This window comes from Strix uralensis, chromosome 2 (assembly GCF_047716275.1).
Source record: "Strix uralensis isolate ZFMK-TIS-50842 chromosome 2, bStrUra1, whole genome shotgun sequence".
NCBI lineage: Eukaryota > Metazoa > Chordata > Aves > Strigiformes > Strigidae > Strix > Strix uralensis.
The window spans coordinates 123,851,580-123,875,483 of NC_133973.1; the positions used below are offsets into that span (position 1 = coordinate 123,851,580).

The 23,904-nt window shown below is 38.8% G+C and overlaps 1 protein-coding gene across 1 annotated transcript in view; it reads left to right on the forward strand.

The window, feature by feature from the left end:
- The window catches only part of TRPC6 (transient receptor potential cation channel subfamily C member 6), a 115,290-nt gene that overhangs the window by 56,090 nt on the left and 35,296 nt on the right, over window positions 1-23,904 (forward strand). The window contains exon 2 of the mRNA XM_074861046.1: window positions 15,801-16,575. Within this exon, the coding sequence (XP_074717147.1) occupies window positions 15,801-16,575 (775 nt within the window). The remainder of the gene's footprint in view (window positions 1-15,800; window positions 16,576-23,904) is intronic.

Consider the following 23,904-nt stretch of genomic DNA (forward strand, 5'->3'; position numbering starts at 1 on the left):
CTAAGAAGGCCAATGGTGTCCTGGCCTGTATCAGAAATAGCGTGGCCAGCAGGGACAGGGAAGTGATCTTGCCCCTGTACTCGGCACTGGTGAGGCCGCACCTCGATTACTGTGTTCAGTTTTGGGCCCCTCACTACAAAAAGGACATTGATGGGCTGGAGCGTGTCCAGAGAAGGGCAATGAAGCTGGTGCAGCAGGGTCTGGAGCACATGTCGTACGAGGAGCGGCTGAGGGAACTGGGGTTGTTTAGTCTGGAGAAGAGGAGGCTGAGGGGAGACCTCATCGCCCTCTACAACTACCTGAAAGGAGGTTGCAGAGAGCTGGGGATGAGTCTCTTTAACCAAGTGATAAGCGATAGGACAAGAGGGAATGGCCTCAAGTTGCGCCAGGGAAGGTTTAGACTAGATATTAGGAAGTATTTCTTTCCAGAACGGGGTGTTAGGCATTGAAATGGGCTGCCCAGGGCAGTGATGGAGTCCCCATCCCTGGAGGTGTTTAAGAGTCAGGTTGACATAGCGCTTAGGGATATGGTGTAGTTGAGAATGGTCAGTGCTAGGTTAATGGTTGGACTAGATGATCTTCGAGGTCTTTTCCAACCTGGATGATTCTGTGATTCTGTGAATTTTAGCAGTGGATCTAAAATGAACCAGATAGACCTTTTCAGTAGGCTCATATCTAGGTGGACAAATGGATCCTAAATTGCCACCTCTGATAATGTCAGATGTTGAATTTTTAGATTGCTAACTGCAGTAGCTTATTAACACAGAAACCCCAGTTATAATTAATGAACGGGGAAGCCTGCTTGAGGCAGCCAGTCACCTAGGAATTGTTATCTACAGTAGTCTTCCTGCTAGCAGCAACCTCATAATGAGGTGAGTAACGAAAGCCAGTAACTCATCAGAGATAGTGAACATAGCAGACTGCTTGCATAGCGCATATACTGTACAGTATTAATAACTACATGAAAGATGTAGCTTGAACTGGACAGCAAGCACTTGGCAAGAAGACTGAATTTCTGAAAGGGGAAATAGTTTCCAGCACTAACAGAAGGAACTTCAGAAAGAACCATCAACTGCAGTGACAAGTTAGACACTGCCTGGTAACTGAGGAGTGAACAAGGCATAGGGCATTCAATTTTGCAAAACATGCAAGCTCAGATGGACCTACACAAATTGTTTAAGTCCCAACTCCAAAGGCATATAGATACGTCTGGAATTGCAGGATGATTTACTTCATCTCAAAATGGCTATGCATAAGACTGTAGGAATAGATACAGAATTTAGCATACCCCTTGGAATATGCTGGAAGTGGGATAGCTCTATAAACACATGGCAATGAAGACTCTGATGTACTTTAGGTATTCCATATAAGAAACACAAATTAACAGAGTAGCCAGCTGTTAAAATTATGTTAAAGTCATACTTTGTATTTCATTTGCTTCTAACTTTATTTTTTTTTCCAGTCTTGTAGCGAAAATGTTAGCTTTAATTTGAATTATTAAGACTTTTTTGATCTTTGTTTTACTGTTGCTGAAACCAATAAGCTTCAGATGGTCTGTCTCCAGAGGGATAAAGTATGTAAAAAAATTATGCAGTAGACACCAAAAGGTACTTCCTGGAAAACATGTAAGGAACGTGGAGCTATAAATTTTTTATTGACAAGTTGGGTATAGAGTGCGAGGCTTAGTAAGGAGTTCCCTCTGGTGGGCGCACACCAGTATTCTTTGCCACCTTCTGCAAGAAAGTCTGGAAACAAAATGCTTCCTGGCTTTAAACAACCTCAGAGTAGCACACTGATCAAATAATCTGTGAAACTAGGCAATTACACTCAAAGTGTGTTTTAAAGGGTGAATGCATTCATTTTTTTAACAGTTGAGGAAAAATGTTTGAGGAGGTATGTATTAGATATAAAGGGACTACTTTTGCAGACAAAGCTAGACACATTCTGAGCAAGATCAAGTACTGGAAAACAACAATTCAGTTTTTCAGTAATTCTAAAATTAGACTTCAAATCTTGTATTTAAGGCTTATTGTCAAAAGTTTTCAGCAGCCAGCATGAAATTATGCCTGTGCTCAAGTACAACAGGATCTTCAGACCTACAAAACCCAGTTCCATAATAGTCTTCTAAAGCTTAAAATTACACTAATCCCCAAATAAAAGGATGATAAAAATAAAAAGCTGTCTTTTGACACTCCATACTAGGCAGTTGCAACCTGTTTCTTAGTGTCGCCTGTCCCACCTTACCATCCTATGCTGTTTAATCTGCTGTTTTCTTTGCCTTGCAGGTATGATATATAACACATTCTGGGCTGGTAAAGCACTTTCTTCTCTGCTTTTTTATTCTTAGGAGAGAATTGAAATCCCTTTTCTCTGTTTAAAAACTTCAAGTAATCAGAGTGCTCTAACCTTTTGTTTGTTGTTTCTGATAAATCTCCTTTAAGCAGGCTCAGTTGCAGTTTTCCAGGTTGTCTTACCTCCTTGGATGATTTTTCTCCAGACACTGTTTTACTAATCATTTCCCTAAACTCTTCTATTTATTTGTCATTCCTGTTGCAGTGGTGAGCAGCTGCTTCCTAAATAATAAACCACTGGTTTTATTGCTGGAGTGAAAGAGCAGGGTAAAAATTAGGGGAAATGACAAATGAGAGGCTCGGAAACAGTTTGCCCTATGTTGTGTGCTTTCTCTCCATCAACCGTTAAATAGCCACTGAACTACTTTCCAGGGGAGAGAGAAAAATTTTTTGCTATTTCCTGAAGAAAATGTTTGTTAGACCACTACCCTTCCAGGATCACATCAAGAGATGTGAACTTTCCACCAAGCTGTGGATGAGGAAATACTCTCTAAAATTAAATTGTTTTTAACTGCTTCTGTACAAAAGCATTTGCACAACATAATCAGCTTGGAGAAAACGCTTCTCAGTAGTATGTAAACAAAAAGTTGTGACAGTCCAGGTCTCAGAAGTGCCTCCAGGGCAGTCCCAGAAGACACATCAGTTCCAATTTCAAATAACAGTCTTAAAGGTGACATATTTTCATACTTGGTGTTAGATGTGCATCTTCTGATAAAAAAACCCCACATGAGTAGAAATGCTCCTACTTGTACCTTTCAAGTGCTGCAAAATGAAATACTTCAGGGATGTTCATTACAGGCTTTTCTCACTTCTGATGCAGTCACGGTCATTGATTATTTGGAAATTTTTTTGTAAATGTCCTCAGCTGGTTTTGGCTTGTTATTTACAGAGCGATTCAGCTCTAGCCCACTTATAATTGAGCACCAGCTTCTAAGTGTTATGGGGGAACCGTGGATCCTTATACCAAAGTGGATATTATTAAGAGGCATTTCCCATTATCACTAAATAGATCAAGGAATGATCAAAAATCATTCCAGTTAGAAAACACCAGAAAAAGAAGGCCATCTTGCTACCTGTAAAAGATAAACATTTCTCTGACACTGTATGGGTGGTGGCCCCACAATCACCCCTGTGTACCCTGTGCTACACTCAGACCGGCAGACAGTAATAACCAGCGCCCTTACTCAGTGTCCAGGCCTGTGCAATGGGCCTTTATCAACACTCAACACTTAGCATGCCTTCAGTTTGTACAGGCTCTGACTTCAACGATCAGATTCAAACCAGGGAGTTGTCGTGGTCTGTCGTTTGTTACTGGTTTGCTGAGGGAGACATATCTGGTGAGCTGCATGCATGTGCTTTGTAGTGTCTGACTCATAATGGAGAACCGCAGAAGCAGGAGTACTGAATAATATGGTCTGAGGGGTTTGTCTTCTCTCGTGAGACAGATAAGTGCCTGTTAATAATTTGCAGCATCAAACTGTAGACAGTAGGGCTAGGAGAGACATGGACATCTTAACCAATTTCTCTCCACCAAGAAAAGTCAGCTGTCCCCTAGCCATTCCTACCACTTGTCTATCACAGCTCTTCTTCAAGATCTCTGGTGATGCAAAACCTAAGGTTTTTTCAGATATTTGTTTCCAGACATTCACTGTCTTTACATTTAGAACGTTAATCTAACATTCCTTTCTACAGCCTATCACTTTCTATCCTGTAGCATGGTATTGCATAGAGATTCAGACCACGTGTCTGTCTAAGCCCACATCTTATCTCTTATTGGACTGAGTAGATATTATTTAATTTTATACATGTTACTATATATTTTTTATATATCAATATATAATTTTATAAAATATATGTCTTGCAAATTATATGTATTATTATGTTATGTACTACATATATTGTTATATTTTTTTATATATATATATATGATATAGAGTAGAAGAATAGAACATCCAAATAATCCTCTTTCCTCTGAAGTATTTTCTCACCATCAAGTTTTAGGAACTTTGGAGCTACAGGTTGCCTACAGATCCCAGACCTGAATAGAGACAAATTATTCCTTTCCTTTTACACCATTCCTTTGAACACTATCTTCCTTCCAGTCTTGTCTAGATTAAACAAAACCTACTTGTACTTTATTTCATGTCTTCCAGACCTTTGATCAGCTGTGTAGTTATTCTCTAGACTAATTGCAGTTGGTCTGTATTGTTTTCAAAGCACAGGGCCACTGTCACCACAAGTTTGTGTAACACCGATATTATTTCATACCCACCCCTTCCAAACTAACCTATGCTATTCCCGTCTTTTAATGTGTGCTTTCTTATTCCTACTTCAGTGCAAAACCTTTTATTTCTTGTTTTCGAATTGCATAGCATTTATTTCAGATCACTTCTTGTCAGGCCCAATCAAAATGCTAGCCTTGCTTTCCTCTCGTTTTCAATTTCTCTCAGGCTGTGTTCCCGTGCAAATGTAAAACATGGAGTTTCTATTCCATCATCCATCACATTTAATGAATATATTAAATAATACCAAATCTAAGACAGATTATCTGAGCAAATTGTCTTTATAACCTTTGATAGATAACTACAATTTTCCAACCAACTGTGCTCCCTCTTCATAATTTCATTCAGCCTGTTCACTTAGACTAGCATGTGTGACAGCAGTAAAAGCCTTACCTGTAACATGTATCTGGGTCCTATCTCATTCACATGGCTTCTTGTTCTGTCACAGAAGGAAATTAGATTGTTTTAAGATAATTTATTCTTGGGTGTTTGGTGTTGACGGTCTTATTTGGTATTACTTCTTATCTGATCTCCTAGATAACTGCTAATTATTGACAGTTTACCAACAGCATATGAGAATTAAATTTGAAAATGATGATTTAGTTTACGTTGGCTTTTCTTCTTTTTTTTTTTTAAAAAAAGTACATGTCTTTTTAAGTTTTCTGGATGCTCACCCAGAGAGGTGATTCAGAGGTGATCGCTAACGGTTTCAACATTGTTTCACGTAACTCTACTTCCTCCATTTACTTTGCTCTGAGAGTATTTATCTCTATGACTTTAATATTTTTATAGATTTATAAAATGGATGCTGTCAGCAGTCTCAGCGCCCTTTTTTTCTCACCATGCTTCCAACCTATAGATTTACATTGCTGGCAGTATACATGAATACACATTTATTTTCTCTTCAGAATAACTACAAGCATTATGTCTGGTTTTTCATTAATATACACAAGTAAGGGACTTCAGTGTGGTGTCTCTTACTAAAGCATGATCATGGAGACAGAAGCATAATTAGATTTTGAGTTTGTATGTTCTAATTTCCTAAGAAGTTGTATAATCTTCTTCCAGAGGTAATAAACTTTTGAAGGTAAGCCAAACCTCAAGTTTAAATGAGTTAACAGTACTCTTACACAGTAAGTTTAGAGTATAATAAACCCTTTTACATGAGTAAAGGAAGAAGAGGAGGAGGCTATGCTGTCACTATGCAAGCTTATTCAGCCTCTAGCAGCTATTGCAGACTCTCCTAAAAAGCTTTTTACTTCAGATTATAATGCTGTGGATGCTCACAGTTGTTTCCCATGCCCAAACCTTCCCAGCTCCACAACTCTTTGTAATGAAAGTCTGTGTCCTCAAAGGGAGTTGAGGATTGAAATCAGATCTCTTTCAGCACAATTCTTTCAGTTCATAAATCAGAGACTCACTGTCTAACACCTGATTAAGAAAATTCAGCTAAGGCAGGAGACTTCTCTCTGGCTCACAGAGGAATCCGTAATGCCTAAATGATTTCTTGGATGTAAATGCACCAGAGGGATAGCCAAAGATGTACATTTTGCCACAAAATGGTTGCTAAACTTTGTAATGACACATGGGTTTACTGTGTAGTTTAGGAAGGTGTGCTTGAGTGAGTTTTTGTTCAGTGGCAGATTTAACGTCATGGACATAGCAGGAAATGAGATGAAGTTGATTTAGCTCAGCAAAATGAAGGTTGAGAGGGGATATGTTTGCCGTGTGTTTGTGTGTTGCAGGTAACCATTGTCAAGGGAAGGGGCTACTCAATTTGAAATACAATTCTCATTCCAAAACAAAAACAAATATAAATTTGCCATTATTAAATTTAGGCTGAAAATTAGATGAATGTTTCTAACTACTAAAACAATCAAATTCTGGATTAGTCTTTCAGTGGGATTAGAAAGAGAAAATAAAATTCCAGCAAGACAACAATTTCCTTTAAGACAGTTTCCTTTAAGTCTGATATTTTAGTGGGAATTGCTTGAGATGGTATCTGTAATTGTAAGGGGCTTAACTGAATCATCCTTCTGTGGCCTATGTTCCTACTAAACTATATACATTAAAGGAGGCCTTAATCTCACCCAATCAGCTAGGATTCTTTTGTAAACAATGGAAAAATATAGGTGCTCCACATGAAAATTTATGCTATCCTAAAATAAATATTAAAGGTAGACAGGAGAATTGTCTCTCCTTTATCTACAGAGTAGATCAAGATGACTAATTTATACTTGAATCCTACTGTTCTTATGGTAGAAAGATGAGTAGAATACCACCCTACATAATTCACAAAATCAACCTTATTGTGCTTGAAGTGCAAAATACAGTGGAGACTGTGACCCCTGCTGCTCTCTTGCATTTAATTTCTTAGTTTTTAGAATGCCTTCCTGTAATATGGTATCCAAAATGATGACTGTATTCCAGGCTTGGCCATTCTGACTCTTAAGTAATAAGTAGTAATAAGTAGAGTCATTTAGACCACATTTCCCCTGAAGTGCATTAATAATCTGTTGCAACCAACAGTTATTCAGTAGTCTGGGAAGGTTGAGGTTTCAAGTGGCTTTAAGACTTATGTGGCCAGAATCTGTGTCAATATGTGATAGCATGGGCATCTTTTTGATAAAAAATGGACTGAAAAGACCTTAGTAATGGTGAAATAAATGTAAGAACATCAGAACATAACAGGACTGAACATACTCTTCTGGATCATCAAATTCTTTTCCCTGCTCTTGGAGGCAATCAAGTGTCTTACACCCTTCTTAGCAAACTCCTGAATTAATATTTACTGTGTGTATCTAATTAAGTAGGAATAATAAATTAGGACAGTTTGCTTTCTGTTTTACAGTTAAACATATCTATAGTCTTGTGCTGAAAGAACCAGTTTTAATTACAGAACCTTAACTTTAATTAACTGTAATTGCAAATGGGCAAATCAGGAAATTTATTTTGTACATGCATAATATATTGATGCAGGAAAAATGGATTACACTGAGATTCTAGAGCTCTGCATCAGACCCATGCTGTAGTCCAGCAAACAATGCGAAAGTCTTCTATTTCATTCTGTAATAAGTTCTACTCCAGAAGATGAGCTACTCTCTAGGGAATGTATGTACTTAATATCTCATTTAAGCAATGGTTTTCTTCCAAATACAGGCAAGGAGAGAGGAAATGCTACTGGACAAACAAGCTCATTCTAAGTATTCTTCACTAGCAGTGATTTCTCTTTGTTTTGATAAATCATACTGAATGTATTGCTGGAATAGAAATTGAATTGGTTTCTATTATTTAAAAAATGAAAGAGAAAGTGATTAATGAACTGCAGTTTTTGGCTGGTTAACTGAAGTTGTTAACATCTCAGGAAAAAATAGTGACTGTGATCCTACTGAAGGGTTTGTTTCCTTGTATAAGGATCAAATGCTAGCAAAATAATTTTATACAGGGTTAGTTTTTCAGGGTGCATAAAGATATGTATTTTAAATCAATTATATTGTTATTGTCACTTAGTTTAAACAAGGTCTGGATCTACACTGAAGGCATCTTTATTTTTTGAAGGAGTTTTAAAAAATATTATTTTTTAATGGGCTGAATTTATTGTTTGTTCAGATAACTTCAGCATAAATTATTTAAATGATGTTTAGCAGTAAATGATTGCTGCACAGATCATGAAGAAGCAGTTCAAGATAGATACAGAATTTGGCAACATGCTGCTCAATAGGATGGTTTCTGCATTTCAGATTATTGTGCTACTGCAATTCAGTGGTTAGTTTATTCAAAAGTGAGAAGCCCATGGGGAGCTAAGAAAGTTGTAAAACCTGTTTCCTATGAATAAAAATCCTCCAGTTGCTATGCTCTTCAAAAGGTGATAGAGCGCAGCCTTGCAATGACACCTACCTGCTTCCTCTGTACCCTTGGATGCAAGGTTGCAGGATTGTGTGTCTGGTTGGCTTAATTGTAGCCCAGGTCAGTCTTCCTTGAATGTAGGTAATGCCTTACTCTGCTGGGGACCTTTGAGTTCTGGGGACAGACCTTACTGGTGAAAATTGAGGCAAAGAAGTCCATTTTTAGACTAGATATTAGGAAGTATTTCTTTACAGAACGGGTTGTTAGGCATTGGAATGGGCTGCCCAGGGAAGTGGTGGATTCCCCATCCCTGGAGGTGTTCAAGAGGTGTGTTGACATAGCTCTGAGGGATATGGTATAGTTGGGATCTGTCAGTGCTAGGTTAACGGTTGGACTAGATGATCTTCAAGGTCCTTTCCAACCTAGATGATTCTGTGATTCTGTGATTCTGAGTACCTCAGTCTCACCTGTGTCCTTGGTCACTGGGTCCACTGGTCTGTTGAACAGTGGGGCCACATGAATTTCCTTAGTCTTCCTTTTGCTTCTAGTGTACTTTTGGAAGACAGTTTTTGCTGGCCTTCACATCCTTTGCTACCTTTAACTCGAGCTGAACTTTAGCCTTCCTAACTCCCATCTTTGCATGCATATGTATTGTCTCAGTGTTTCTGCCAAAAGTGAGAGTCAAAAGGATAAGAATAAGCAGTAGAGATGTGTTATTATGAGTCGAGCAAATGTGGGGAATTTAGGCTATTTATCTAAGGCTAACATAAACATAACGTAGCTAATGTTATGTTAATGATGCTAACCATCCTATGCGTGAATCTAGAAAGACATGGAGTTCCTGCTCTGGATTCTAGTCTCATGGTGTCTGTTTGCCTTTACTGACTGTAGGAGTTGGAGAGATTAACCTCACTAAACTGAACTTAGACTTTGTGAACACTTCCCACGATATGTACGAGATGCAGCATGGCTTTTTGGATAGTAGATATTAGCAGGAGGAGCTTTCACATACACAGTCGCAGCACATATGGAAGGAATGGGAGAGAAACTGATGGAGTAAGGATTGAGGGAGATAGACCCATAATACGAATTGGAGCAAAACAATAAATATTTCGTAAAAGATGGTAGTTTGGTCAGAATGAATTGGGGTGAAATAAGGCAGAGGGAGCGTAGATGCTCTGAGGATTTCTGAGGTGAGAGATACTGCAGTGACTTTTGTTGGAAGATGGTCATCACATCTTAAAGTCTAAAGAGGCCATGGAGAGGGAAATTGCAGTAGCTATGATGAGAGTTAGTAGAAGTACAGATAAGGACACTTGTGGCAACTGATATGCTGATAAATTTGTGATAATTCAAGTCTTTCAAAGCCTTTCCTTTGCTAAATGTATGTCCTTGTTTTGGCTGGGATAGAGCTATTTTTATTTTTTTTTTCGTTCTTAGTAGCTAGAATAGTGCTGTGTTTTGGATTCAGTATGGGATTTGGTATGAAAAGAATGTTGATAATGCATTGCTGGATTTAGTTGTTGCTAAGAAATCAAGGACTTTTCAACTTCCCATGTCCTGCAAGTGTGCAGATACACAAGAAGCTGGGGGGGAGCGTAGTCAGAGCAACAGACCCAAATTGGCCAATGGAATATTCCATATCATATAATGTCATGCTCAGTATATAGATGAGGGTTGATCAGGAAGGTCACTCTCGCTTCCAGGATTGCAGTTTGGGGATTCTTGCTTCTTTGGGATTGGTAGCTGGGAATGGGCTGGACATCAGTCAGCGGGTGGTGAGCAATCACACTGCGTGTTACTTGTTTGTGTTTTCTATTATTACCATTATTATTATTATAATTATTTTAATTTTATTTCAATTACTAAATTGTTTTTATCTCAACCTATGAGTCTCCTTACCTTTACCCCTCCAATTCTCCTCCCCATTCCCCAGTGTGAGGGACAGTGAGTGAGCGGCTGTGTGGTGTTTGGCTGCTGACTGGTTTTAAACCATGACAATGTTAGAAGTAGATTAAAGATCAGTACCTGATAGACACTGGTTACTTTACTCATTGCCTGCTTCTGCTGCCAGTTGAATCACAGAATCATCTAGGTTGGAAAGGACCTTGAAGATCATCTAGTCCAACCATTAACCTAGCACTGACAGTTCCCAACTACACCATATCCCTCAGCGCTATGTCAGCCCACCTCTTAAACACCTCCAGGGATGGGGACTCCACCACCTCCCTGGGCAGCCCATTCCAACGCCTAACAACCCGTTCTGTAAAGAAATACTTCCTAATATCTAGTCTAAACCTTCCCTGGCGCAACTTGAGGCCATTCCCTCTTGTCCTATCGCTTATTACTTGGTTAAAGAGACTCATCCCCAGCTCTCTGCAACCTCCTTTCAGGTAGTTGTAGAGGGCAATGAGGTCTCCCCTCAGCCTCCTCTTCTCCAGACTAAACAACCCCAGTTCCCTCAGCCGCTCCTCGTACGACATGTGCTCCAGACCCTTCACCAGCTTCGTTGCCCTTCTCTGGACACGCTTGAATAATTCAATGTCCTTTTTGCAGTGAGGGGCCCAAAACTGAACACAGTAATCGAGGTGCGGCCTCACCAGTGCCGAGTACAGGGGCAAGATCACTTCCCTGTCCCTGCTGGCCATGCTATTTCTGATGCAAGCCAGGATGCCATTGGCCTTCTTGGCCACCTGGGCACACTGCTGGCTCATGTTCAGCCGGCTGTCAATCAACACCCCAGATCCCTCTGACTGGCCAGAGAGTCAGCTGCAAAGCTCGCAGTGACAAAATATTAGCTCCTATAATGGCTTTTATTGAGCAGAGTAAAGAACTATGGAAGGGGCTTAATACTGCATAGCTTTAGAACTGATCAAGATATAATAGCATTTTTTACTTTACTTTCATTAATTGGACTGGGAACTTGAACTTACATGACGTGATTAACCTGGTATAGGACGTGTCCTGCCACAGCATTTCAGATGGAGTTCTCTGACTCTGTAGCAAACACTGAAAAGAAATACCATTTCTTTGAATAATAAAACTTGCATTTTGTTATTGTCATAGTGCTTATATTTGACATAAACAAAATTTAAAGAGAAACTGAGCAACTGATACTCTGAAGAAATCTGATTGGAAGAGTTTATTCAAGTCAAGAGCTAAGTCACACAGTGGCTTCTCAGAGGTGGATGTTCTCACCCTTTGCTGCCCAAACTTGCTTAGCCTTGTGGAATCCAAACGACATTATATCTTCAATTGTGGAAGAAGTAGGAAGATGAAACTCAAGTCAAATATAAGTCAAGTAATAGGTTGACTATATAATATCAAAGCAATCTAAATGGTTCAAGCACAGTTATAACTACATGTAACTATTACATATAATAATTAGTTTAATTATTTAATATTTTATAATAAATAGTTATTCCAAATCGTTAGTAGAGAAACATTTCCTCTTCTTTCAAACAACACAAAATATTTAAATGCCAGCAGGGCAATATTTGGTTCTATGTGTAAATTCATTTTAAAAGCAAACTTTTTTATTAGTAATAAATACAAATCCTGTGAACTGTGGAAGTGTAGCTCAGAAGAAAAGCTATATGCTCTTTACCCTAGTTTTCCTGTATATATGTGTTAAATCTTATAAGCTTGCTGTATTTTTCTAAACTGAAAAAAACACCTCAAAAGTATTTCTTTTTAAAGTAATCACTTTAAATGTCACCTTTCTTATCTGCAGATGCTGGTTTTGACCAAATCATGCTTTATTCTTCCTGTTTGTTTAGGGCTGCCTTCTATGATGATTTTACTAGGTTCTTGCATTTATACACTCAACTATAGATTAGAAAAAGTGCAAAGCAGTATGCATCAAAGAAACAATACAATCATTCATTGAAAGTGCAGGAGAAGAAAAGAATAACTAGAAAAACATTTATATATCTTACTGACAACTGTCCAACCCAAATATACTTGTTTTTCTAAATATCTCCTAGGAAAGAGTAGCAATTCACAGTTCAATGAACTCCTGTGACATCGCATTTGTAGAAAGTCTTAAAAGCTGTACAGTCAAACTTTCTGTATCCATTTTTTATAAATTTGTTCTTTTACATTAGAGAAACTTTAATTTTTATCAGTTAAGCTCTAAAACCAAACTATGTTTAATTAAATTTGGTAGAAGCATACATGTACAAGGTGCATAGCTACACTATGTATTCTTTGTTTTTACTTTAGCTTTAGTTTATTTCACTATAAAAATGTATTTTTTTCCAAGCATTGCACAATTTGGATATGTAAAGGCAATGGTGAGTGAAAATCAGTTCTGATCAAGTTGGTCAAGATCAACTAAACATTTTTCCTCAAAATTTTATCATTAATACACTGAGCTGCTTTTTTACAGGAAGCTATAAACCTTAAGAAACATATAGCCTGATTAAAACCCTTGACTGTAGGATTAACTTCATTGGGGTATTTAAGTGAAAGTTGGGAACTTGTCTCCCTGTGGTCCTGCTATGGTCATCTCTTAAGAGTTATTCAGTGCATAAATCTTAAAACCCAGCAGGTTTTAAAATTTCCCCTTACTTTCTTTTATTTCTCATTTTTTCTCCCTTATCTTGTCTTTAACTTTCTTCTCTTTCCTGTCTCCCAGCTGATTTTCACCTTACTTCACACTCTCATATTCCATGTTTGCAGAAACACGTTACAGTCCTTTAAGGTATAACTTTCAAAACTAGGGAGTCTGGCATCTGCTTTCTGTGCTGTGATCGCTCCTTTCTACCATTTCATCCCTGTTCCAATTTAGCACACGCATTTCTAGTAAAACACTTGTAGGTATATCAAAAGACTGACTTCTATTTAATGAATTTCAGGTTTTGGCACCAGTATTGTCACCAGTGCCAGTAACATTTTCATTCTTTCAGTTTTTGTGTTTTCTATGAAACCTCTCCAAAGGCTGTCTTTTCAACAAATACAAATATTTTTTTATTTTAAAATATCTGGAAAGATGCATGGAAAAATTGCAACCAGCCATATAGCATATTCACTTATAAGACATTAGCATATATCCATGCTCTCTCATATGCTTTGAACCCACAGTAACTGAGACAGCCTTTGTAAAGATCTTGAGGAGTAGAAGAGAATGAGATCTAACTTTATTCCACATCATGAAATGATAGACATAGTCTAAACTTGCCATTGTAGCACAGTATTAGTACTGTCTGCATATTGAACAGTGTTACAGTGGTTTATTTTTATATAATCCACATTCCATACCTGTGATTATCTTTGCAAAAAAGCCTGTCCTTTTGGATATAAGACTTTAGCAATTTGAATTGTTTCCAGTGCTGCAGAGGACTACATCTCTGGAACTGAGAAGGCAAGAGGCGAAAAGGAAATTTGTGCTAAAGTTAAATATAAACAATCTAGAAGAAATAATATCTTTGAATGTTACTTTTTGTGAAGATGTTTTGAGTCGCAAAGGACTCATTTTTTTACTGTCATTTAAATACTTAAATTTACATTCATTAGTAAGTACTTAGTGAATAAAATATTGGTCGTGGTTATTATTTTGTGGAAAATACTGAAAAGAGTAAAGTGTGTTTGAGCATATGTATGTAAAGAATCATTAAGCTACCATTCAAAAAGAAAAAAGATGAAGTTGTGAATATTATGTAGTTTCACAGAGTAATTCTAGGAGAGGAAATTATTTGCAATTGAATTTCTATTGAGGATTGGGATCTTATTTGACTGAAATAGAGTCATGAATTAGATTTTCTTCTTGTTAAAGAGAACGTAGCATATTTTGTAGCATTCCTCAGCAAACTTAGCTTTGATATGGTTCATTTTATGATTTAATAATTAAATAATTATTGAATGGCTGAGGATTTCAATAGTAGAAGAATGGGTAACAGTTCAGAGCTATCATGAAGCAAGAATTGGCAGGATTTGTTGGCAAGCCACTGAGTGGATGAATAAATAGGATATCAAGGTTAAGAACTGTAATAAAGAAGAGGATGGTGGAGATAGGAACTTACAGATGTCATACAATGTAGCTGATACGCTTTTACCATGTAGAGATTCACTTTATGACTGAGCATTCAATTATAGATGTCAGAAAAACATCAGCAGGGTGAAGAGGAGAAACCAGATCCAAAATGTAAGTTAGATAGTTGCTGAAGTAGTGATGGGGGTAAGAATAATAAGAGCAAGTGAAGTCAGCCTGCCTACTTTTCTGAGGCAGAAGGGAATTTAGAGTTTCTGTGTTTGTGCCCTGCTGTCTCGTGCAGTCCCTCTTCCCTTATCCCCCGACTGCTGACTCCTTTCACACTGTGACTTGTCTTCACTCTGAGCTGTGACTGAGCACCAACATAGACCAAGTAAAGAGCTTGGGTGAATGGCATCCTGAGGGGATGGTGGCTTTCAGACGGGCCACCTGAGGTCATCTAGGCTCAGTGTGGTGTCACTGGGATGACTCCTACCAGCTGAGTGGATGTGGGCTGTTCTCAGTGCCTTGTGCTGTTGATACCAGCTGCCTCTGTGGACTGAGGCAGTCATTGCATGTCATCACTATTCTCTAGGTCATCTTTGTATTTAAAAAATATATTTGAACAATAGACTTGAGGTCTGATGTTCTTTTTTTTTAATAACCAGCTGTTCCAGTGAAGTCCTTCAAAATACCTGCTAGATCTAGCAAAGGTGTCAGAAGGTACTACATTGATCCAGAGAAAACATAGTTTTGCTCTTGAAGCAATTCTCAAACTAAGCTGAATGTTCTCTGTTGGAAATATTCTTGTAACCAGAAAGTGAAATCTTAGCACGTAAAAATGTTATAATAAATGTTTCTTTTTTCTAGATTAAAATAGGAAGCACTGTTTTCATGAAGTGACCGTACATATCAGAGGGATGTGTGGGATACCAAATGATGATAAGTTTGGATAGAAGAGTGCTGGAGAAACAGATGGTTTTCTGTGTAAACCTGAGAAAGAACCCTACCTTTAAAACTGTTATTCTACTTATGTAACATGAAGCACAGCCCAACTTCACTAAAAATTACATAAAAGCTGTGGAGGACAAAATAGGGAAAAAAGTGTAATCTTAAATGATGATTGACTAGGGCTTTTTCTTATTGTTGAAGTAAAATGTAGCTGGCTACTGATTCCAGGGCTGTGCAGCGATAGTGGTTACGAAGTGCATCAAAGTCAGAGTTTGTGGTCTCCCTGCTGCTTTAAAAATATGCATCAGATAAATGGTTAAAATATTTTCATGAATTACTGTTTAAAATGGATATGCCCTTGCATAAAACAGAACTAATAATTTCTCTATTTCCACACAGCCGAGGCAACGAGAATAGACTAGCACTACGACGACAGACCATTCTCCGAGAGAAGGGGAGGAGGCAGGCCAGTCGAGGGCCAGCGTATATGTTTAATGACCACTCAACAAGTCTTTCTCTTGAGGAGGAGCGCTTTTTGGATGCAGCAGAATATGGAAATATTCCAGTGATTCGCAAAATGCTGGAAGAATGTCCCTCACTCAATGTGAACTGTGTGGACTATATGGGGCAGAACGCTTTGCAACTGGCAGTTGCCAATGAGCACCTGGAGATCACAGAACTTCTGCTGAAGAAGGAGAACCTGTCTCGGGTTGGGGATGCCTTGCTTTTGGCTATTAGCAAAGGTTATGTTCGGATAGTGGAAGCCATCCTAAACCACCCTGCATTTGCCGAAGGCAAGAGGCTTGCATTGAGCCCTAGCCAGTCGGAGCTCCAGCACGATGACTTCTATGCGTACGATGAAGATGGCACACGGTTTTCCCATGATGTTACACCGATCATTCTGGCTGCACACTGCCATGAATATGAGATCGTCCACACTCTGCTGAGAAAAGGAGCTCGGATCGATAGGCCACATGACTATTTCTGCAAGTGCAGTGAATGCAATCAGAAGCAAAAGCATGACTCTTTCAGCCATTCTAGATCCAGAATCAATGCCTACAAAGGTCTGGCCAGCCCTGCTTATCTGTCTTTGTCCAGTGAAGACCCTGTAATGACTGCCTTAGAGCTCAGCAATGAGCTGGCTGTGCTTGCCAACATTGAAAAAGAGTTTAAGGTGAGTAGAGACAGAATCACAGAATCACAGAATCACCTAGGTTGGAAAGGACCTTGAAGATCATCTAGTCCAACCTTTAACCTAGCATTGTCAGTTTCCAACTACACCATATCCTTCAGCGCTATGAGTCGCAAGGTTCAATCAAAGGTCTTTCTCCCATTCCTTGAGCAGTAAGAGATCAGCATCATCTTCATAAATCAGCAGGATAATGTGGGAAAATATGTAATTGTTTAATGAATGGAAGATTTAAATCTTTGGGAATGTCTTACTGCTCTGTGCTGATTGTGATTCATGCTGCTTATATAGCATGTGCCAGTGAAGTAATTTTCTACTTCCTATCAGGCAGGATGGTAAAGGAGGCCCTTCAAACCCATGGGTGAAGCTGGCTTAGGATAGGGGGAAAGAGAAGAATATAGTGGTACACTTTGGTCACTTATGCAAGACAAATTGCACGATTCTATTAAACCCTCATGTATTCTCATTATTTTCTCATAGTTGGACTGAAAGCTTTCTCACTCCTCACAATGTTTTGCATTTATTCACAAAAGGACTCTAAATAATGTCCTTTTCCTTTTTTAATGTGCTGCTTTTCTCTGGTATGTCTACTCACCTCTTCCTCTTTTTACTTATTTGTACTTAGTTATATGTGAACACTGTGAAGTTAAAGTCTTTTTCAGTGTTATATAGAATTTTTAATGTTTCACAAATGCATGATTTTGAAAAAAAGAGTTGCAACCCAGGGATTCAAGGCCCCTAAGATCCTTGAAGCATGAGTGTTCTTTGAGTTTTTTTTAATGTAGATACAGTGGTGCACAACCTACAAAAATATTTGCCACAGTTTATTTGTGTTAAGATAGTAAGAATGTAAGCTTTTTGCTCTCACTAAATGCAAAGGCAGGTCTTGTGGGAATGTTGACAGTGTTAATTATGACCTAGGTTAGCTAAAATCCTTTGGAGTGGGTTTACCTCATGGGACTCTTTGAAAGCAGGTGCTAATATACAATATTGCTGTGACAGAGGAAGATATGTAGACTTTGCTAGCAGGAGAGCAGACCCCCTCCAAAGCAGTAATAGAATCATTTCCATTGTGTTAGGAATGGTTTGAAGTTGCCATGATCAGTGTTTAATGTTAATCTTAGCAGTGGCACAGTTCACAAGGCTGTGAACCTGTCTCTGCTCAGCCAACCTGAGCTGAGGTGCTGCAATTCTGAGTTAATTACTCGTGACTTGTGCTCATAGGTGTGGCATCAATCTGTTGTAAGAAGCTGAAATATTTATTGGAGAGGCAAAAGAAGGCAAAGGAATGTGTAAGGAGATCTTAAGAGCAGCGGCTAAACAGCTGGAATAGGAGCAGAGGAAGATTTTTATTTTATATCAATAAGACAAAATGCTGAGAAGAGCATTTCAGCTTAATGCGGACAATGAACATCTGCCCCATGAAGTTCCTGGCGGAAATTCTTAGGACTTCAGTGGACTGAGATTTTATCCACTGCTTTAATGTATGGTTCAGAAAAGAGTATTTAAACCACACTCTTGTTTCTTTCTCTTTAGCAGCTGCTGAAGATATGAACAAAAGGACTTGATTAGCTTAAAGGGAAGTAAATTTAGAACAGAACAGAAAAACATTTTTCATACACCATAAATGTAGCCTGTTAAGTTCACAGCTATGTTGAGATAAATAGCATGTCTCATTTGTAGGGGCTGTATAGCTCCATTTACCGCGATTGGAGCGACACAAACTAAAATTATTATAAAGATAAATAAAATCATCATCTGAACAGTCAGCAAGAAGTGTCCTTCAGATGTATGCTGCAGTACATAACCGGTGAGATGAACTGGGACCACAGTATTTGTCTGTGGTGCCACCAGGGCAGGGAACGGAGCACATGGGTGAGAAAAGATGAGCTGGTTCAGAGCAGGCTTCTGCAGCCTGCCCCGGAGTACCATGAGGAGGTCCTTTGTCTGTGTAACCTGGCTCATCCCTGAGTGACTTTTGGTTTTTTAGTTCTTCTTTTGTCTCAGTTGCCTTCTCTAAAATTAGAGCTCCACTTCCAGTTCACTGCAACAGAGATTTTGAGGTACTGTCCCTTGGCAGAAACGGGAGGCTAGACAAAAGACAGAGCAGCTCCATATTGCTGGGTGTTAATCAGCCATGCTCTGCTGGGGACGTGCATACTCTAAAGAGTAGAGGGAAGGTGAAATTTAACTCTGCCTTAATTTAAGGTTTCATCGGGAGCAGGTGGCTGGCAACATAAGGTCTTTTGGGAATGTTTTTATAGGTAATAAAATCATGTGGTGGCTCTGGATAAATATTAAAGACCGTGGAGTATATTTATACATGCATTGACAAGAGTTAACATTTACACTATTGATAAGTGATAACATTTACAGTATCTAGGCAGGCTGGGGGTTTGGCTGAGAAATACCTGGCTTAGGTTCAGTGCAGGCAGTACAAAGGTTGTGTGTACAAGTTGCAGGAAATGGACACTGTTGTCTTTGCCGAGTCTGGTCTTGTTTGTGCTCCTGCAAGCTCATACCTCTGCTTGGAGCAATTTATCTAACCATTGTTACCCTTACTTTATTTCAGGAGTTTTATACAATGATCAGGATAGTGTAGCCCCTGCATAAAAATGTGTTTTTATTAAAAATGTGTTACACATGTTAGTGTAATCAAAACAAGTATATTTTTAGTGCGTAGATTAGCTGTTCATGGCAAATCTTTAGCTCCACCTAGAGTTTGCCTGAGCGATTTAAAGTATTTCAAACATTAGCTAAATTAAAATTGAACTTTCTGGTAATACACTGTTTTAAAAGTCACCTATTTTATAGTACTGATGGGGTATTTTTGCAGAGGAGCTTCCTAGTGGGTGCCTATAGCAACCAGTGGCACAGACAATTCCCAGGTCTTCCTCAGAGGCAATGGAAAGGGTTAATGCTCAACTGTGATGGTGGTTGTTTCATGACTATCTTATAAGTTACTCCTCTCTCCTGTCTTACACCATCAGGTAATGTTAGAGATAACACCAACCATGAAGATGATTCATGCAAAATAGGAAATGCTGTAATTAGTGGAAACTACTATTCTCTGGAATAAACTCCTTTCTTTGCTTCAAACCCCTGTAGCAGTATCATCCAGCATTACATGCCTGTTGCATTTGGTTGCAGATACTGTTTTTACAAGTGTTTTGGAGGATCATTCTTTATAAGGAGTAAAACCAGAAAAAAGTAGAAGATGACTTCTGAAGAAACACTAACTGGACAGATGTGTCAAGCACAGCGTAGGAATATTTTTGTACCAACCAAACAGCTAATTCAGGCTTCCCGAGTAATTCTGAGATCTTCAGGATTTTCTGAACGCCATTTAATTTAGCTCTTTATGACATGGCTAAGTGTGCAGCTTTACAAGATATGATATTATACAGAATATTTGTATTTTGGGTGATTGTGCTTGTATTTTCTGTCATCTAAATTGTATGCCCACCCTAGAGCTAATATCTCTTCTATGTTTATAAGGATGTAGGTGATATCTGACAAATGTTGTCCTGCAGAGATGTGGCCTGGAGTCTTGAGAGGGACAGCTGTGACCCAGTGCTGTTCAAAATGGATAAGATTTGCATTTAGTACAAAGTTCACTGCAGCTATAATGGCAACAGATTGTTTTGTTGTTTAATGGGATGGATTAGAAAATGTATTTTTATATTAAACACATATATGTTACTGTTTGCTATAAATTAATACCCCTAACAAGGTTGTCTGAGTTTGCTTTTCTGATGAGAAGCAAAATTCAATTTATCATCTCATCTTCTGTTTGTTTTCATTTATACAACCCCCAGTACAGAAATCAGATACCAATCTTCATTATGGGTATTGTCAGCTCTCTTAAAGAAAAGTTAACCACCTTTTAGAGAAGGAGAGCTGAGGCACTGAAGGAGTAAGGGCCACCTTTGTAAGGGGAATAATGTGTTTATCTACCTACTAAGATGCCTAAATTCAACATTTAGGTACCACTTACATTCACAAGGTACTTTGAAATCCTAAATCCTCACATAGCAGTACCTGTGTTTCTGGTCTTGGCCTCTACAGTTGACTAAGCAGGGTCAGGACGTGGTCTGAAGCACTGCTCCATCTCATCTGAGGGGTTCAGTGTCAGCCTGCGTCCTGAAAGTATTTTCATCCCAGGCACAGTGTGGGGGACAGCAAGAGCCTGTGGCTGATCAGAGGAGGCTGCGTGAAATCCTCTTTCTTCTGGGCAGTGGTGATGCTCTCTGACTCTCCTGGCCATGCTCTGCTGCTTGCGTGGTCAGAGATAAGACAAATCATGATCAGCTGAGGTTTTCAGCATGACTGTGGCCTGCTTGCTCCCTTACCCAGGACACCAAAACAGTCTGTGGCTGCTCCTACCATAAAGAGCAGGTGACCCCTCTCAGCAGCAGCCACTGTCACCCCCAGCCCTCCTGTCATTCCTCTGCCACCAGCATCTTTTTCCCCTGGTTTCTCATCCCCCACAGTGCTCACCCCAAATCATCACCTTCCTTTTGCAGGGTGGGAGAATCCAGTGCTGCCCCCTCATCCTTGGTGTGGCAAAATTTGGCAAAATTGGGTTTTTCCTAAACTGCTGAGAAGCCTTGAAGCAACGTTGTCACATGGGTAAAGAAAGCACATGCATGCTTTATTGCAGAATTAAGGGCTGATTCTTTTTAAAGCCTCCAACTGTAATTTAATTGCTAACTACCTTCTCAAGTCTCCCAGGAGTGCTTTTTTAATTCATTAAGTTTACAATTTGCAGTAAAGGAGAACTCATGGAATTATCCATGTGCCTTTGGCCATTTAAAAAAATAAGTTAAGCCAAACAAATTACCACATTCCCTTGGCTCACATTAATGGTAAGAGACATGTGAGACTCTGGGGGAGGGTGAACTTTCTGTGCATGTGTGACAACGAGACACTGAGAGAGCGAGAAGAGTGTATTAATCATTTTTGCTGTCACTACATATTTAAGTAAACCAAGGAGACAAGGGGCAAGAGACAGCCTGTGCAGTAGTCTCTGCAAGTTAACACACTTAATTTCTTAGAAACAAAGCTGCTGGGCTAGAGCTACCTGCCCTGTGTTCAGACCCTGACAAATCTTCCTGTAGCAGTTTAAGACATTATCATCCCATCTGTCCTCCATAACCTTCCCTGAAAGAATAAATTTTTCATAAGGGAATGCATCTCAAGACAGCAAACTGTGAACCGGAGCAGGGACGTGCGTTGCCTTCAGCAGTCTCTGCTGTGTTACAGCCGTCCTGTGCCGCGGCTGGGGTGCAGGCAGCGATGCTGGGTGCTGCTCAGTTCCCCAAAGCTCGTTTGCTGTAACCTGACCACCAAGGACATCTCAGCTCAGCTACCACCACTGATCACAGCTGTGGCAGTATTTCACGGGAGGGGAAGCTGTTTTACTGCATTTACAAATGAGAAAAGAAACTGATGGGGTTTATGGATGAGTTTACTGGGTGCTAATATATACCGTGATACCATGTACAAACCTAAATTCAGAAGGGATAATTCTGCAAAGTGTGAGTGGAGGTATCTGGCTATTTCTAAAAGTGCCCATTCAATATTCATTTTGGTAAACAGGACCACACTCAGAAAAAAATCATAATCTTCATTAGAATAAATTACCATATATGATTTTTGTTTTGAGACTACCCAAAGGCATTGGACTCCACCATGGATTAATGGTGTCCTCACATACTGTTTTGAAAATCCGTGTCATGTCTTAGTCACCAGAGCTGGAAAATACTGATGAAGAGTGTGTGTGAGTGTGCATGTATATATGTATCTTCTACCAGAAAATATGCACATACCAATATATTACAAATATATTACAATATTTTGCAATATTTGTGAAGGTGAAATTATTGTGTTCCTAAATTTATTGAAAACTACTCCTTTTTTCATTTGATGATTTAAGGGTGATTTTCAAGGGTCATTTGGAACAATTCATGGTACCTAATCATACGAAGATGCATAAGCTGACTCCATGTTTTTCCTTTGTGAATCTCAAATGGCTACTTTGCCTTTCATTTTGAAGAGGACATTTATTTATTAAAATGATTGATTACTGAATCTTATCTTAGCTGCTGCTACAAAAATGAAAGCCAAACAGAAGGTGTTATATTACTCTCAAAAAATGTCTTTCTGTAGTGCCAAGAAGTCAGGATTTTGGTTAATCTCTCTTGTTATTCTTCTGAAGAGACAGAAAATAAATAATACTATAATAAAATACACAGCATGTCATGAAATGGTTAGTTTTAGTATTTAGCTTCTGTTGCCTTTGTAGAGAAATGACATTGAAGTTTCTTTCTCTTTTATGACAGATCTGAGCTATCTTGCTTACATTATTAAAAAAATAAATCACTAGCAGTTTTATGTAGACATATAATAGTGTCTATAACTGTTTGTCTAAGAATGTTTGCATCCATCTAAGTAAAGTGAAATGTAAAACTTGGATGCAATCCTTTAATATATCCAAGTAATAAACTGGTATTGTGGTGCTGGGGGTAATAAAGCACAAACATGCATGAAGTACACCCTCAGCAAATAAATTACGATATTCTGTATACTCAAAATAATGGTTTCTCTTCCAGGGTATGCATTAGATGGCAGTTAGTACGAAGGAAGTAATTAAAAAGAAGGGACTAAAGAGACTAAGAGTGGGAGAAGGGGGAATGCTATGAAGAACAGACCAGAAGAGGGGGAAATGTATCACGGTAACAAAAACATTCATAGAAAGTTACTTTGAACATGAAATAGAGACCGTATGAGCAGTCCTGTATGGTGTGGGTTAGCTGGAGTTTTTTTCATTCTTTTGGGAAAAATTCTACAGTAATTTCATCTTTTTAAGACATTAAAATTAGCAGAGATCACAAAAATACCAGAAGTTGTTGACACATGTATGAGTAAATCTCTCGTAAGACTTGGGCCAGGGACAATATATCTGTACACATTTTTTAGCTTTAGATATACATCTATTTATCCATCTAATTCCCTATCTGTCTAGTGATATTCATCTTTTATGACCCAAACACAGCTGCAAGAAAGGAGTGGTTAAAGAACTGAGGATTGCAGTGATCAAAGTATCTTTTTCTGGTTTGACTTATGCCTTGAAGAAAACAGTGACTGCAAAGAATATTTGGTAGTTAAAGCAATCAGCAACTGAACCTGCAGTTGTAGAGCAACATTTTGGCTCACAGGGCGATGTCTGTCATGAGATATTTGAGCTAAAGAGCATTGAGAGTTGGAGATGTGGTATTACCGTGCTATCTGTAGCACTGCTGACACTGCTGG